Below are 16,425 nucleotides of genomic sequence, written 5' to 3' on the forward strand. Positions count from 1 at the left end.
TCTACCCCCATCTTTATGATCATCCCCAAATTTTAACAAAAGAGGGGAGTGGTCTTAAATTGAACGATTAAGATAGTCCACAGCTAAGTGCCCAAATTTCATCATCCAACATCCATTTCCCAAAGCTCTATCTATTCTACTAGTCACCCTAGCATCTCCCAAACTCTTATTACTCCAAGAGAAAAAGTGACCAGTGCTTCTCAATTCATTGACTCCAGAGTTAAGAAGAAAATTCTCAAAGTCTTGAGTTTCATAATTTCTAACACATGCTCCATTGACCCTGTCATTGCTGGAGAAAACAGCATTGAAATCTCCAAGCACTATCCAGGGAGAAGAAGTAACCATAGCAGAGATACCAGAAAGGGTTGACCACAGAGCCTTCCTAGTTTCAACAGTATGTAAACCATACACAAAGGTAATGAAACAGACTGCAACACCTTTGCTATCCACTAGTTCCCCATGAACTAATTTCTCATGAGTGAGTAACATATTCATAGTAGCATTCACACTCTTCCACCCCACCCAAATTCTCCCTCTGGGATTACAAGCAGAATTGCAGTGCCAAGACCGACCACCACCTAGCTTCTGCTGAACTTTACTATTATTATTCTCTTTGACTCTTGTTTCTAAGATAACAATCACATCCACCTTATTTATTGACAAAAATATTTTCAATGCTCTTGTCTTATTTGGGTCATTATGACCCCTCACATTCCATGCACAGATTATCATCAGGGGGGGAGATCATTGTGTTCCTCTCCTTCTTCATCTAAAATTTCTATGCCACCATGTTCAGGGGTGAGAACTCTGAATGAATTTTAAATTGGGGTTGTTGTCCTCACTTGTTGTAGTTCCCTGTGCTTAGTTCTTCTAGCATCAATTTTCCACCTTGCATCATCATCAGAGTGATCAACAATAGAGGTGCCAACAGGAGTGGTCTGTTGAAGTTGTTGTTGTTGTTGTTGTTGATTCATAGCTTGGTGTGATGCTTGCTGGACGTTTTTAGGAACCCACTTCTTCACTATCTTCTTCTCAGGGGGTCTAACATTGTTGACTTTCTTAGCACAAGTCTCACAATTGTGTCCCACCAGGCAACATTTCTTGTAGTAATCTGGTTTCCAATCATAAGTAACAACTTGTTCAAATTCCTGGCCAGATGGGTCAGCAATAGTGATGGAGCTAGGCAGAGGGTTAGTCACATCCACTTCAACCAAAATCCTAGCAAAGGATATTCTCAACTGCTGTGTTGTACATTCATCTGCAAACAAGGGAACCCCAATAACACTACCAATCCTGCTCAAAGAATCCTCCCCCCAACAGTTCAGAGGTAGATTTGGGAACCTCACCCATAAGGGAATAACCTTCAGAACTTCCTCCTGAAAGCTAAAGTGTGAGGACCATTGCTTGATGATGGCTGGTTTCCCATAAAAGTACTCGGGGCCAGCATATAGAATAGAGTTTCTATCTTCCAAAGAGCAAAACCTAATCACAAAGTAACCTTCATCATGAAGGAAAACTTTGGGGGTTGCGACTTGACTCCATTCCTTAGCAATAAACCTGAGTACAGATGCAATTGTTGGTGTTTCACCCAACACAAACATGACTACTGCATTGGCCCATTGTGCATTACATTTGTCTATTTCTGGCTGCTGTAGTTGAGCAATGACTTTATCACCAATACAAACAGGAGCAACATAGCTTAATGCCTTCCCTTTGGTAGCAAGTAAACTACCCCTAACCTTGCTAGCCCAAGAGCTTTGAGGTTTATCAGCCACAGGAAACCCAGAATCTCCAACCATATTCAATTTTCTACTCACAATACGCATAGATTCAGGATTAACAGAGCTAGCTTTTGCAGAAATTGCATCTAACATTCCAGATCGAGAAACCACAGGGATCGAAATAAGAGCGGAAAAAAGGGAGTTATGATGTTCTTTAATTACCTCTTGAAGTCTAATGGAAACTGTCCCAGCACTTGGATGAACCAATTTGGGTCCGCCATTGAAGAAGGTTCAGCAAGAATTTCTTCCACCATAGCATACGTGAGTTGTTGCGTAGTGTCCAAGCTAGACGCTTGAGCCGCAGAAACATGATTACCAACCAAAGGAGAAGCATCTCCATTATTTCCTGATGTAGGAACAACCGGCATCTTCTTCTTTCTCCCCATCAATGGAGGTGGCGTAGGATAGCAGATAACCCTTATCGTGCGCCTCGTACCATGAGAGAGAGACTGATTTTATGTTGTTTTATGAAATTACATTTCATAGATCATTTCATCTTGGTTTAGTATTAAATGATGAAGTCCAAGTGATTCAAAACTATCAAATAGGATGTCAAGATGGATTCTTTGACAAAGAAACACCCATAAGTGAACTTGAATATTGAAATCACAAAAGGATCCCTAATTCAAGTCATTGAAAGGTTGGACGACCAATGACTAATGAAGATTATATTGCACGTTGATTTATAGTTCTGTTTCTTAAACTAGATGGACTGGATCTAAATGCACACTTGTCTGAATGACAAGTGGGAGACTGAAGGAATTGTGTCCTTCACCCTAGGTGAATTAGTCTAATACCAAGGTTCAGATTAATTACGAACAATTAATTCAGTGAGATCAAGTGATCGGAACAGCTAGCTGAAGCAATGCTTCTGATCAGTGAGTTCTAATCTATATTAGGCTCACAACTTACTCTTGACTGAACCTATAAGGTCACACCAATGACATGTAACAGATTACCGGATTAAGAATCAGAAATTCATTTAATAGCTTTTAGGGAATTAGTTTGGAAAAACATAATATACGATATGACATTAGATCGGAATCGTATATCGTATCGCGAAAATTCGTAAGCTAGGCGAAACAAATAATCGTATCGTAGGACGGTGATTCATCGTGTACGATATGATAAATAATAGCCGAAAGGCGTTTGTCGTGAGTACGAGGCGCAACGGAGCTGGCGGCCCATCAAGCCAGGCGCCTATGCGCATAAGGCCCAACGAGCCAGCAAGCTCGCGTGCAGGAAGCAGCCAGCCCGCGGCACTGAAGGAAATATGTCCTTCACCCAAGGTGCATTTAGTCTAATACCAAGGTTCAGATTAATTGCGAACAACTAATTCAGTGAGATCAAGTGATCGGAACAGCTAGCTGGAGAAATGCTTCCGATTAGTGAGTTCTAATGAATATTAAGCTCACAACTTACTCTTGACTGAACCTACAAGGTCACACCCAATGGCACGTAACAGATCACCAGATTAAATGCATCGGAAATTCATTTAGTAGCTTTTCGGGAATTATTTTTTGAAAATGTATTATAGGATACGACCTTGCATCGGAATCGTATATCGTATCGCGAATATTCGTAATCTGGGCGAAACAAATAAATCGTATCGTACGATGGTGATTCGTCGTATACAAAATAATAAATAATATCCAAAAGATATTAGTCGCAAATACGAAGGGCATCGGAGCTGTTGGCCCGTCGAGCCAAGCACGCAAGCGTGCAAGGCCCAACGAGCCAGCAAGACTCGTGAGCAAAGGCGAGCAGCCAGCCCGCGTGTGGCACGAGCACGCAAAAGCAGCGCAGCACCATGGCAGCAACGAGCGAGCAGGCCCATGGCCCAGCTGCTCGGCTGCGCTCGCTGTGGGCTTCGGTCTGCAGCGTGGCTGGGCGTTGGGCTGTGGGCGAGTGACCGTGTGTTTGGTGTGGCCGGTCAAGGGCACTTGGTCTTGGCCGGTTACATCATTTAATACAATTAGGTTATTGTATTTATACACACAATTTAGTACACACAAGTTTCCTAACCCTAAACCTAATTCAGAAATTACGTTCGTCAGTTTTCTCTCTCTGTGAAAACTGTTCTTCCCAAAAGCAAAAACTCTTGATTGATTGTCTAAGCTACGGTTATCAAGACGGATCTGATCGTGTCGGTGAACCAAGTAGAGGAACGATAAGTGGAGTTCTAAGTTTGTGTTCGTTAACAGATTACTAGGGAAAATACGCTTCGAATGTAAGTTTGCTTAATCTGTGCTTTATACATGTTTTCTGGCTTTGGGGATTGTTTCCGCACATGTTATTATGTATAAGTGTATTCCCCTACAGTGGTATCAGATGCTTATGTATTCAAAGAATATTTTAGCATGATTTAATTGTTTTTGCTGTTGTCGAATTTTTGGGAATTTTTGTTGAATTTTCGGAATTTTTTATGAATTATTGGATTAACCGCGTAACTTGTTCTGAAATCAAAAAGATTCGGTTTTTCGACTTTTCTGACCCTAATCTGATTGAAAACGATTTTCTAAGATCAGTTCATGAGAACCGAATTTCAAAAACAGGCCTCGAATTGGTGTTTTTTGGGCGTTTTTGTTAATTTTCGAATTAAAATTAAAAGTGTCGGAAAGTATTTCAATTGTTTGGTCGACCTAAACAACTCGGAATTGATTGAAATTTCGACACGATGTTTCTGGGTACATTCTTGATCTATGGTAAAAGTTTCAGATTTTTCAGATAAGAATAAACATTAATTTTTCTTTCCCCAAATTCGTAAATTTTAGATCCCTAATTGATTTTTTAAATAATTTAGATCTAATAATTCGGTTAATTGGGAAAGGGAATATAATTTCATGGGTCAGTGGCTAATTTAAAAAATTATTGGATTAAAATTTTGAATGGTTTCGTTAATTTTAATCGCACTTAAACCAAATTATTAAAATCTGAAATACAAATGTTTAAGAACGATTTAAAGTTTTAGACTTTATTATTTTAAAGTTCAAATTTTTAGTTGAAATCGTTCGTTCTTAAAATTTGAATAATGTTAGACTTGATTTAATATTTTACGAAATTGGATTGTCGTTAAATTAGTTAAATCGTAAAAACAATTGCTTTTCGAAAATAAAAATCGTAACTTTTTATGACAAATAACATAAATGCAAACGTTCGTGAAATTAAAATTATTTTTTTTAATTGAGGTTGTCCGTAGTACGAACCAAAGGCACGAACACAAGGGTGAGGTGGACGTGTGGCTTGTCGAGCCACGCGGGCTGCAGCATCAGTGCCGAGCCGCAGCGACGCGGGCAGTAGAATGGGCGCTGCGTGCCGCGCGCGCTGGGCGAGGGATGGGCGATGGCTGCGAGCAAGCAACGCGAGGTGCCTTGCGATGTGCAGCGATGCGCAGCAACGAGCGTCGAGCCAGGCACACAGGGGCAGCAGCAACTGTGGGTACGTGTGCAAGGCTGCGGGGTGCGCGGGCTTTGCTCGTGTGCCTCGTAGGCCACACAGTGCTACGTTGGGCTGGGCGCAAGCCTAGCCCGAGCAAGGACATGAATTTTTTTTTTTAATTTGTTTATTTCGGTGGGCTTGACCATGTTTGCATTAATTTGGGCTAACGGGATATTTAATTTAATATTTTTTTTACTTGGGCTAGGCCGCGAGTTCTAATTTAATATTTAATATTTAATTATCCGGAATATTTATTTGTTTGAGTGGGAGCCACTAAATGAAATTAGAATGAAATAATTATTTTTCGTAGGTCGCATTATTTTAATTAAATTCAATTTTAATTAGAATAAAGTCTAAGGATTAATAATTTGGAAATTGATTAATCTTTTAGGACGCGTTTATGTGAACGTGAATTTTAATTGATTCCCGTAAATACTTGCATTATTATCATGGGCCATTCGTTTTAGCATACGAATGGGTGAATGATTAGAATATATATTTTATGTAATGCAGGTACTACGAGTGACTAGTATCGCCATTTAGGATAGTTAAATACGGTCTGCGAACTGTTCTTTATTTGAATGTAAAGTTTTAACGAACCATGGAAATTTTGATGTAATTTTATTATTTTCAAGTATTTCTAAGTTTAGAACTTTAAGTTAGCAATTGAACGAAGACTCAAGACGATGCCAAGCTAACAAGATGGGGATGAAGATTGGATGCTTCAAGACAAGATGTTTTGGGCCATACTAGTTCACCATTTTATATATATATATATATATATATATATATATATATATATATATATATATATATATATATATATATATATATATATATATATATATATATATATATATATATATATATATATATATATATATATATATATATATTATGCTTGAATGTATGTATGTATACTTTACATGAATAGGTTGTTTCGTATGACTCGATTAGATTAAGTTCACTAAATAATCGAACCAACATAGAAACAACTAGGTCCAAAGTAATATTGAGTTTAAAAATTGCCTTCCAAATCAAGCGTTTATAAAAATCTAAGGACCTGGTGATCCATTCCCAGATTTTGCGGCTGCGGGAATACTTTTGAATTCTTTTCACCCTGGTTATAAGAAGTTCAAACTACTCTATTTCTCCAAGAAAAGGGAAAACACTCTTAGTGAGCTAATTTATTTGTTTCATCAGTATGAATTGGACTTTGTAAGTGATAAGCAAGCGTCGCTAAAAGTAAAGAGTAAGAAAATCAAGAAAAGGGTTCCGGGGAAGATCCAAAGCAAGGGTGCATCTCCATCTACTTTGGGAGGGCAAGTGACGCCTTCCAAGAAGAAAATGAAGAAGGATCGTTCTCCATCTACATCGCAATAAATTAATGCTTCAATTGTAATGAGATTTGTCATTACAAGCGAGATTGCCCTAAACTAAAGGAAGAGAAGAAGGACGGAAACGTTGCTTCTCCTTCAGGTATGTATGTTATACATTGTAATCTTGATGATTCTACTTCTTGGGTATTAGATACTGGTTGTGGCTCACACTTATGTTCCAATTCACAGGGACTAAGGAGAAGTAGAAGGCTTGATAAAGGCGAGATGGATCTACGCGTGGGAAATGGAGCACGGATTGTTGCACTAGCCGTAGGATCTTATTTTATTTCTTTGCCTAGTGGTTTTATTTTGGAACTAGAAAACTGTTACTATGTTCCTAGTATCAACAGGAACATTATTTCTGTTTCAAGTTTGGATTCTAAAGGTTTTAGTTTTCAATTTAAAGACAATAGTTGTTCTTTTGCTTTAAATGGAATGTTTTATGGTTCAGCACAACAAGAAAATGGTCTATATGTGCTAGATACGAGAAAAAACACATTTATAACATAAATACTAAGAAGGCTAAAACTGATGATTCAGATCTCACATTTCTGTGGCATTGTCGATTAGCCCATATAAACACAAAGCGCATGGAATTACTTCAACGAAAGGGAATTCTAGAATCATTCGACTTAGAGAAGATTGATCAATGCGAATCTTGTTTACTTCGCAAAATGACAAAGCAACCTTTCTCAAAGGTGGGAGAAAGAGCAAGCGAACTACTAGGGCTAATACATACGGACGTATGTGGGCCTATGAGTACGAAAGCTAGGGGTGAGTTCAACTATTTCATAACGTTTACAGACGATTTCAGTAGATATGGTTATATTTACTTAAAGAAACACAAGTCTGAATCGTTTGAGAAATTCCGAGAATTTCAAAATGAAGTAGAGAATTAACATGGAAAGAAAATCAAAGCTTTAAGATCGGATCGAGGAGGTGAATATCTTAGCCACGAGTTTGATGACCATCTACAAGAATGCGGTATTCTTTCTGAATTGACTGCTCCGGGGACACCTCAATGGAATGGAGTGTCGGAACGGAGAAACAAGACCTTACTCGATATGGTCAGGTCAATCATGGGTCAAGCCGAACTTCCTTTACAATTTTGGGGACATGCGTTACAAACTGCAGCAGTCACACTGAATCGTGCTCCGTCAAAAGCTATTGAAAAGACTCCATACGAATTATGGACTAGGAAACTTCTAAAGTTGTATTTTCTAAATATTTGGGGTTGCGAAGCATATGTCAAGCGATTAATTTCTGACAAGCTCGAACCAAAATCTGACAAATGTTTCTTCGTTGGGTATCCAAAAGAAACAAAGGGGTATTACTTCTACAACAAGTCAGACGACAAGGTATTCGTTGCTCGTGACGGTGTCTTTTTGGAAAGAAATAATATTTCCAAATTAACAAGTGGCAGAATAATAGACCTCGAAGAGACAAGATCTTTAGAAGAGCCAGTTGGAGTAGTTCCTCAAAACGTTGTTGCCCCTCGTAAGTAAAAAAGAACTATATTTCAGCCGGACAGATGGACAGGCGTCCTCTTGACTGAAAACTTAGGCGTTCTAATATTAGATAGTGATGAACCTATGACTTACAAGCAAGCTATGACGAGCCCAAGATCCACTAAATGGTTAGAGGCCATGAAATCTGAAATAGACTCCATGTCTGAAAATCAAGTCTGGGATTTGGTAGATTTGCCGGATGGGTTTACACCTATAAGATGCAAATGGGTCTTCAAATTGAAGAAAGACAAAGATGGAATTGTATACATATACAAGGCTAGATTGGTAGCAAAAGGTTACAGGAAAGTTTACGGTGTTGACTACAATGAAACCTTTTCTCCAATCGCGATGCTTAAGTCTATTCGGATAATCCTTGCGATTGCCGCTTTTCATGACTATGAAATATGGCAAATGGATGTCAAAACTGCCTTCTTGAATGGTGTTCTCGAAGAGATTGTGTTTATGACGCAGCTGGAGGGTTTTGTCGATCAGAAGAACCAAGGAAAGGTATGCAAGCTTAAGAAGTCCATCTACCGACTAAAGCAGGCATCAAGGAGTTGGAATAAACGATTTGATGAAGCAGTTAATAAGTTTGGCTTCATCAAGAATCAGGACGAATCTTCTGTATACAAGAAGGTCAATATAGCAAAATTGCATTCCTAGTCTTGTATGTTGACGACATACTACTTATTGGAAACGACATTCCTATGTTGGAGTCTGTAAGGACTTGGCTTGGAAGGTGTTTCTCAATGAAGGACTTAGGAGAGGCACAATACATATTGGGCATCAAGATCTATAGGGATAGATCTACGAGGATGATTGGACTAAGCCAGAGCACTTATATTGACAAAGTGCTAGCTAGGTTCAATAAGATGGAAGCCAAGAGAGGCCATCTACCCATGTCACATGGCACATATCTAAGCAAGAGTCAGCGTCCCAAAACATCTGATGAGCGTAGAAAAATGAGTGGAATTCCATACGCTTCGGCTATTGGATCCATCATGTATGCTATGATTTATACAAGGCCGGATGTTTTGTTCGCACTCAGTGCAACGAGCAGGACCAGTCAGAACCAGGTGAGGCACATTGGACTGCTGCCAAGAACATCCTAAAGTACCTGAAAAGGACTAAGGATCAGTTTCTGGTTTATGGTGGTACAGATTAGTTGATTGTTAAGGGCTATACGGACGCAAGATTTCAAACCGACAGAGATGATTTCAGATCTTAATTTGGGTTTGTGTTCTGCCTAAACGGCGGAGCATTAAGCTGGAAAAGTGCTAAGCAAAGCACTATTGCGGATTCTACAACTGAAGCCGGGTACATTATATTGCTGCCTCAGAAGCAGCAAAGGAAGCTGTTTGGATTCAGAAGCTCATTGAAGAACTTGGCGTTGTCCCCTCCATTAAAGGACCAGTGGCTTTGTATTGCGACAATAGCGGAGCCATTGCCCAGGCAAAGGAGCCTAGGAGCCACCAGAAGTCCAATCACGTATTGCGTCGATTTCATATACTTCGAGAGATCGTTGAAAGAAAAGAATTCGAGATTTGCAAGGTTGAAACTGACGACAATGTCGCAGATCCATTGACTAAACCGTTGCCACAAAGCGAAACACAACGCACATTTAGCAACCATGGGAATCAAGCATGTTGGAGATTGGCTTTGATTTTCTAAGTTTTGTTTTAGAACATTTGTTAGATGTATGTTTAAAACAATTGGTTTAACCATTTCATATTTATGAAATTTATTATTTCATATTCATTTAATTTTGGTTTAGTATTAAATGATAAGTCCATGTGATTCAAATCATTCAAATGGGATGTCAAGATGGATTCTTCGACAAAGAAACACCCATAAGTGAACTTGAATATTGAAGTCACAAAGGATCCCTAATCCAGTTCATTGAAAGGTGGACGACCAATGACTAATGAAGATTAGATTGCAAGTAGATTTGTGGTTCTGTTTCTTGAACTAGATTGACTGGATGTCAGAATATTTTGTATAGGTACTTATTGGATCTTGTATCAGATTGACCATGAGGACACTATAAGAGATTAAAGTCATGTCATAAGTAGTTCTCATTAATGGTGATTAGAACCATTCCTCAGAACATGAGCGATTATGTCTACTCGTTTAAGAATTAGTTCGCTTTGATGCTAGCTAAACGTCGCATCGTAAAAGGAGGCTATAAAAGAAGTGATTGGGCGTACTATGAATCAATGTGAGTGTTCATAGATTGCAAGAGTGGATTGTCCTCCTATATTTGATAGGATATGATGTTGTTGTGTAACAAGGCCTCTCGGAGAGTTAGATAATGTAAAATGCATGGCCGTGCTCATAATGGTTAAGGCTTAACCTTCTGTAAAAGTTTAACAGTTGAGCTCTGTAATCCGAGAAACACTTCTGGACCTAATAAGGATGGCTTGGATCTTACCTTATGTTCAGCAAGTAACACTAAGTGACAAACGAATGTGAATGCACACTTGTCTGAATGATAAGTGGGACATTGATGGAAATACCAAGGTTCAGATTAGTTGCGAACAATTAATTCAGTGAGATCAAGTGATCGGAACAGCTAGCTGGAGCAATGCTTCCGATTAGTAAGTTCTAATGAATATTGAGCTCACAACTTACTCTTGACTGAACCTACAAGGTCACACCAATGGCACGTAACAAATCACCGTATTAAATGAATCGGAAATTCATTTAATAGCTTTTCGGGAATTAGTTTTGGAAAACGTATAATACGATACGACCTTGCATCGGAATCGTATATCGTATCGCAAATATTCGTTAGCTGGGCGAAACGAATAAATCGTATCGTACGACGGTGATTCGTCGTATACGAAACGATAAATAATATTCGACAGATATTAGTCCCGAATACAAAGGGCATCGGAGCTGCCGGCCCGTCGAGCCAAGCACGCAAGCGTGTGGCACGAGCCAGTAAGACTCGCGAGCAAAGGCGAGCAGCCAGCCCGCGTGTGGCACGAGCACGCAACAGCAGCGCAGCAGCATGGCAGCAACGAGCGAGCAAGCACATGGCCCAGCTGCTCGGCTGCGCGCGCTGTGGGCTTCGGCCTGCAGCGTGGCTGGGCGTTGGGCTGTGGGCGAGTGTCCGTGTGTTTGGTGTGGCCGGTTAAGGCCACTTGGTATTGGCCGGTTACAATTAGGTTATTATATTTACACACACAACTTAGTACACACAAGTTTTCCAACCCTAAACCTAATTCAGAAATTAGGTTCTTCAGTTTTCTCTCTCTGTGAAAACTGTTCTTCCCAAAAGAAAAAACTCTTGATTGATTATCTAAGCTATGGTTATCAAAACGGATCTGATTGTGTCGGTGAACCAAGTAGAGGAACGACAAGTGGAGTTCTAAGTTCGTGTTCGTTGACAGATTACTAGGGAAAATACGCTTCGAATGTAAGTTTGCTTAATTTGTGCTTTATACATGTTTCCTGGGTTTGGGGATTGTTTCCGCACATGTTATTATGTTTAAGTGTATTCCCCTACAGGCACAACACATGTGCGCACAATGGGCAGCAGCACAGGAAGCAAAGCAGCAAGGCCTGCGGCCGACTACTGCGATGCTTGGATGCCGAGTATGGGCTTCGGTGTGTGGGCAAGTGTGTGGCCGGTAAAGGCCTTGTGCCTTGGCCAGCTACACACAATATAACCTAAGGTTATATTACACACTCCAACTAATGTTTTTGCTACCCCTAAACCTAATTCTATATATTACGTATATTCAGTTTTGCTCTCTACACAAAACTGTCACTACTACATTTCGAGGTCTATAGTAACACCAAAATTCGTTACAATATGGTCAAAATCTGTTACAAAAGGTCTATAGTAACGCAATTCACCTTGTTACATTCGCAGCCGCTACAATAGATCTATTGTAACGGTGTCTGATCTACTGTAATACACGTTTAGGCCTATTGTAACGCTTCCTATTAGTATAAGATGGTGTTACATTTGGCAAAATGTTTGTTACAATAGCATTCAAAGGTAACAAGGCTTCCTCCAAGTCTAATGTAACACCGTTCAAATGATTAATTCTTTTTCAGTGCAAAAGTAACGCTTCTTTGTAGTCAGTTTTTGTATTTAAAAATACCTATTGTAACGCTGCTTACAATAATATATATATATATATATATATATATATATATATATATATATATATATATATATATATATATATATATATATATATATATATATATATATATATGTATATGTATATATACGTATATATGTATATATGTATGTATATATGTATATATACGTATATATGTATATATGTATGTATGTATGTATATGTATATATATATATTTGAAAATTGATTTTATGCAATAATACACCACCTATTCAGGTATTAAATATATGCCTGTGTAAGACATAAATATAATTAACATCCAAAAGTTTACATAATATCTCGTAGCTTACATGATCTTGCATCCGCAAGTTTCTAAAAGATCATAAAGTAACATAAACACCAAAACATAAGGCCTTGTGCCTTGGCCAGCTACACACAATATAACCTAAGGTTATATTACACACTCCAACTAATCTTTTTTCTAACCCTAAACCTAATTCTAAATATTACGTATGTTCAGTTTTGCTCTCTACACAAAACTGTCACTACTAAATTTCGAGGTCTATAGTAACACCAAAATTCGATACAATATGGTCAAAATCTGTTACAATAGGTCTATTGTAACGCAATTCACCTTGTTACATTCGCGGCCGTTACAATAGATCTATTGTAACAGTGTATAATCTACTGTAACACACGTTTAGGCCTATTGTAACGCTTCCTATTAGTATAAGATGGTGTTACATTTGGCAAAATGTTTGTTACAATAGCATTCAAAGGTAACAGGGCTTCCTCCAAGTCTAATGTAACACCGTTCAAATCATTAATTCTTTTTCAGTGCAAAAGTAACGCTTCTTTGTAGTCAGTTTTTTTATTTAAAAATACCTATTGTAACGCTGCTTACAATAATATATATATATATATATATATATATATATATATATATATATATATATATATATATATATATATATATATATATATATATATATATATATTTGAAAATTGATTTTATGCAATAATACACCACCTATTCAGATATTAAATATATGCCTGTGTAAGACATAAATATAATTAACATCCAAAAGTTTACATAATATCTCGTAGCTTACATGATCTTGCATCCGCAAGTTTCTAAAACATCATTAAAGTAACATATACACCAAAACTTAAAAAATTAAATATTTAACCAAATGTATATTCCAAAATATTACATACTGCTAAGTAGTACTTAATACATAAAATTCTGCCGCGTAAAACGATTGTTCATCATGTAGATCACTTCTTAATAGACATCACTTCCCTACAAATTGTGACATTTCAAGTTAGCAAACAAAAATAAATAGAGAGAAATTTCAATAAGTAACTAAAAATGAAATCAGTTAGACCTTATGTCAAAAGTGGTTTGTCTAACATTTGTTTTAATTATCAATAAGGGACAAGACACAATTTTGAAGCCAAGAAAGGATGTAGGCTAAGTTAGAAGATCACAATTACGCTGCATAGGCAATCCAATCAGGATAACAAGAAGAAACACCCAAGGAGATGCAAAAACTATCCCAACTCTTATTGCATTTGTTGAATATTGAAGATGTTTCAGGAGTGTTCTGGCCCATGTCGACTTGGATTGATGGGTTTTATAGGCGGTTATTATGGTACGCACGATGTTGTAGGTATTATGAGGTGGGCAGGACCTGTTTATCTTAGGGTTTGATCAATTTCTCAAGTGAGCAGGTTCTGTTTGGTGAGTACTGTAAGTTAGGGTTGTTTTTTAAAGCAAGTTGAATAGGGTTGACTTCGCCTGCCATCTGCTGGTTGTTGACTTAGTTGACTAGGGGGACTGTTTGTGAAGTTTGGATGAAGTGGTGGGATGCGTGTGATGGTTGTTCTGCTCTGCCAAGCTAGATTATCTTTGAAGGCTAATTGTTGTTCTTCTAAGCTAGCTAGGTTACTTTAACAAATATAATAAGTATAAACTTATCATCAAAACTGTTACCCAACAACTACCATCAAAACCTTAAAATACGGAGTACTCACATTCAAATACACATCCAAGTGACGTCGGAAGTGGAAAATATAGTTAACAAATTTTACGAGCACTTAAAAATTGTGTACCTTATAACATAAATCCTCCCATTCAAAAGAATATACATAGACAAAAAAAGAAAAATATATACCTGATTAAGAATTAGTCGTGTTCACGAGTGAGCCAATGTAATACTTCTTGTTAAGCTTAGTAAATTTGTCCACACCCCTTTCAAAATTGAAAAGAATTTACTATTATAAGTATATACAAGCATCCAAGAATGTCTAATTCAAAAATAATAAACCATTAAATTAGCTAGATAAATAAATATAAATTAGGAAAACACATTTGTTCATGTAACTTATTTTAGAGTACTCCAAAACAGCAATATACTGGAGGCTCAGAGGCAAGGACACCACCACTTCAGATTTGAGTGAAGTGTCTTTTATCGTAAAAAAAATTCAAATTATTTCTATTAGCTATATATGAAAATTTGGGCAAACAGTAACTAAATTGTTGCATAAGACTAACTATTAGACTCGATGGACTGCATTAAAGTAATTTATATGATTCCACCACCACCTACAGTGTCATCATCGTAGACATAATGTTTACCAGGTGTAGCAACGACTAGAAGAACTTATGACCCCCAACGAATTCCCCATAATCCCCGTTATATAGGACTCAGTGAGTATGCTATTAGGCTAAAAGCACCGCACCGTGGAGACATATCTTTGATTATAGGTGCTTGTGCTCAGTGTAAATAAAAAGACTTGTGGTTTTAACGTGGAATTGTCCTCACACCCTATTGTTAATCACCTCGGACCAGCAGATAAAGGCTTAAGAAAGCATAAGTTCAGGTCCTTCAATTGCACCCACTTTGATTTTTGTTATTTTGTTGACTTGCTTCCAAACAATAAGGGACATAAATATTCAAATTAAAGTTACTGATTAGGTTCCTACCAACATAAACCAACAATAAGGATTTTGCCTTCAAAGTATGGATAAGACATTATCATAAGAACTTCTTTATGATTAGATTTTTTAATTGAGCATTTGATATGAGAAGTATAAAACTTAAGTGTTTTTTGTTCACCTTATTTCCCCCTCAACACAAACTTGAGCTATATCACCTAGATGGTTTTTCCTAGAATTTAATTACCAAATCGCACAATTATAATTGTACAGTGAAATCCTAATTTACCCATCGACTATGCTAATAATTGAAATCAAACAACTTGTAAGACTGACATGTTTATGGTATATGCCTACAAGCTTCTAGACCATAGCAGATTCAGATATGAATCACACAAAACAAAATAAAAATCAATACTAGGTCATTAAACTCCTGTTTCAAAGGATGGGTGTTTTTCTTAGGCTTGTTGGCTTGTTGCTATCTACCCAGCTCAGTGGACGGTTGTTTCTGTTATGACCCTCTTTTAAATGGTTCTTGACATTTATTTGTTGTTAATTTAAGTTAATAAAAAATCATACTTTGCATATCAATTCATGAATAAACAAAAAACATTGAAGGGGAAAAGATGAAGAAACATCACAGAAGAATTTTCCGAGCGTAAAGTCAAGTCATTTAATCAGAAATTTATTTTTTAGTATATTCTACAAATAAAACACCAGAAGCAATGTAATACCATAGCACGGCGCAAAGGAATAAATTTAAATGGGAAAAATGGATAATGAATCTTTAACTCACCTGTTTCGGTAAATCAACCATATCTTCTTCCTTCAAAATCCTTGTGTGAGGGGGTCGAAAAAGCACGAGGCTAATGCGTGACCTTGTCCCTCGTGGGTGTGACGTTTCTTTTTGTCAAATCAAGTGTAATTGGATTTCCTGTGAGTTTACACCCAATTGACTAGTAATATAGGAGTTGTCATTCAGTTTTTAACTACAATGAGAAAAACTGACAAAACCCGGTTATCGTGACATAAAGGGAGTGCAATTATGTTTGACCACGACGGCCGTAGGTTCCCTTGTGATCCCTGGTGTGGGGATCTCTCAACATACACCCGCAAGGTAGAGATTGAGGGTTTGGGGAACTGTAACTACCGAGAGGAGTACTCGCTCTTCGATAACTCCAGAGGCAGGATATCCTTACTAGCTCAGCATAAATAATTGAAGGGACATGCGTTAACTATTAAACTAATCTGAATTAATTTTAACAATATGCAACATATAA

At 37.6% G+C, this 16,425-nt stretch overlaps 1 protein-coding gene across 1 annotated transcript; it reads right to left on the bottom strand.

The window, feature by feature from the left end:
* Positions 1 to 818: 818 nt before the first annotated feature.
* On the bottom strand, positions 819 to 1,874 carry LOC130469844 (uncharacterized). The gene has a single exon (XM_056839352.1). It carries the CDS (start codon positions 1,872 to 1,874, stop codon positions 819 to 821), a length of 1,056 nt encoding a protein of 351 aa, XP_056695330.1.
* Positions 1,875 to 16,425: the final 14,551 nt, after the last annotated feature.

This window comes from Spinacia oleracea, chromosome 3 (genome assembly GCF_020520425.1).
Source record: "Spinacia oleracea cultivar Varoflay chromosome 3, BTI_SOV_V1, whole genome shotgun sequence".
Lineage (NCBI taxonomy): Eukaryota > Viridiplantae > Streptophyta > Magnoliopsida > Caryophyllales > Amaranthaceae > Spinacia > Spinacia oleracea.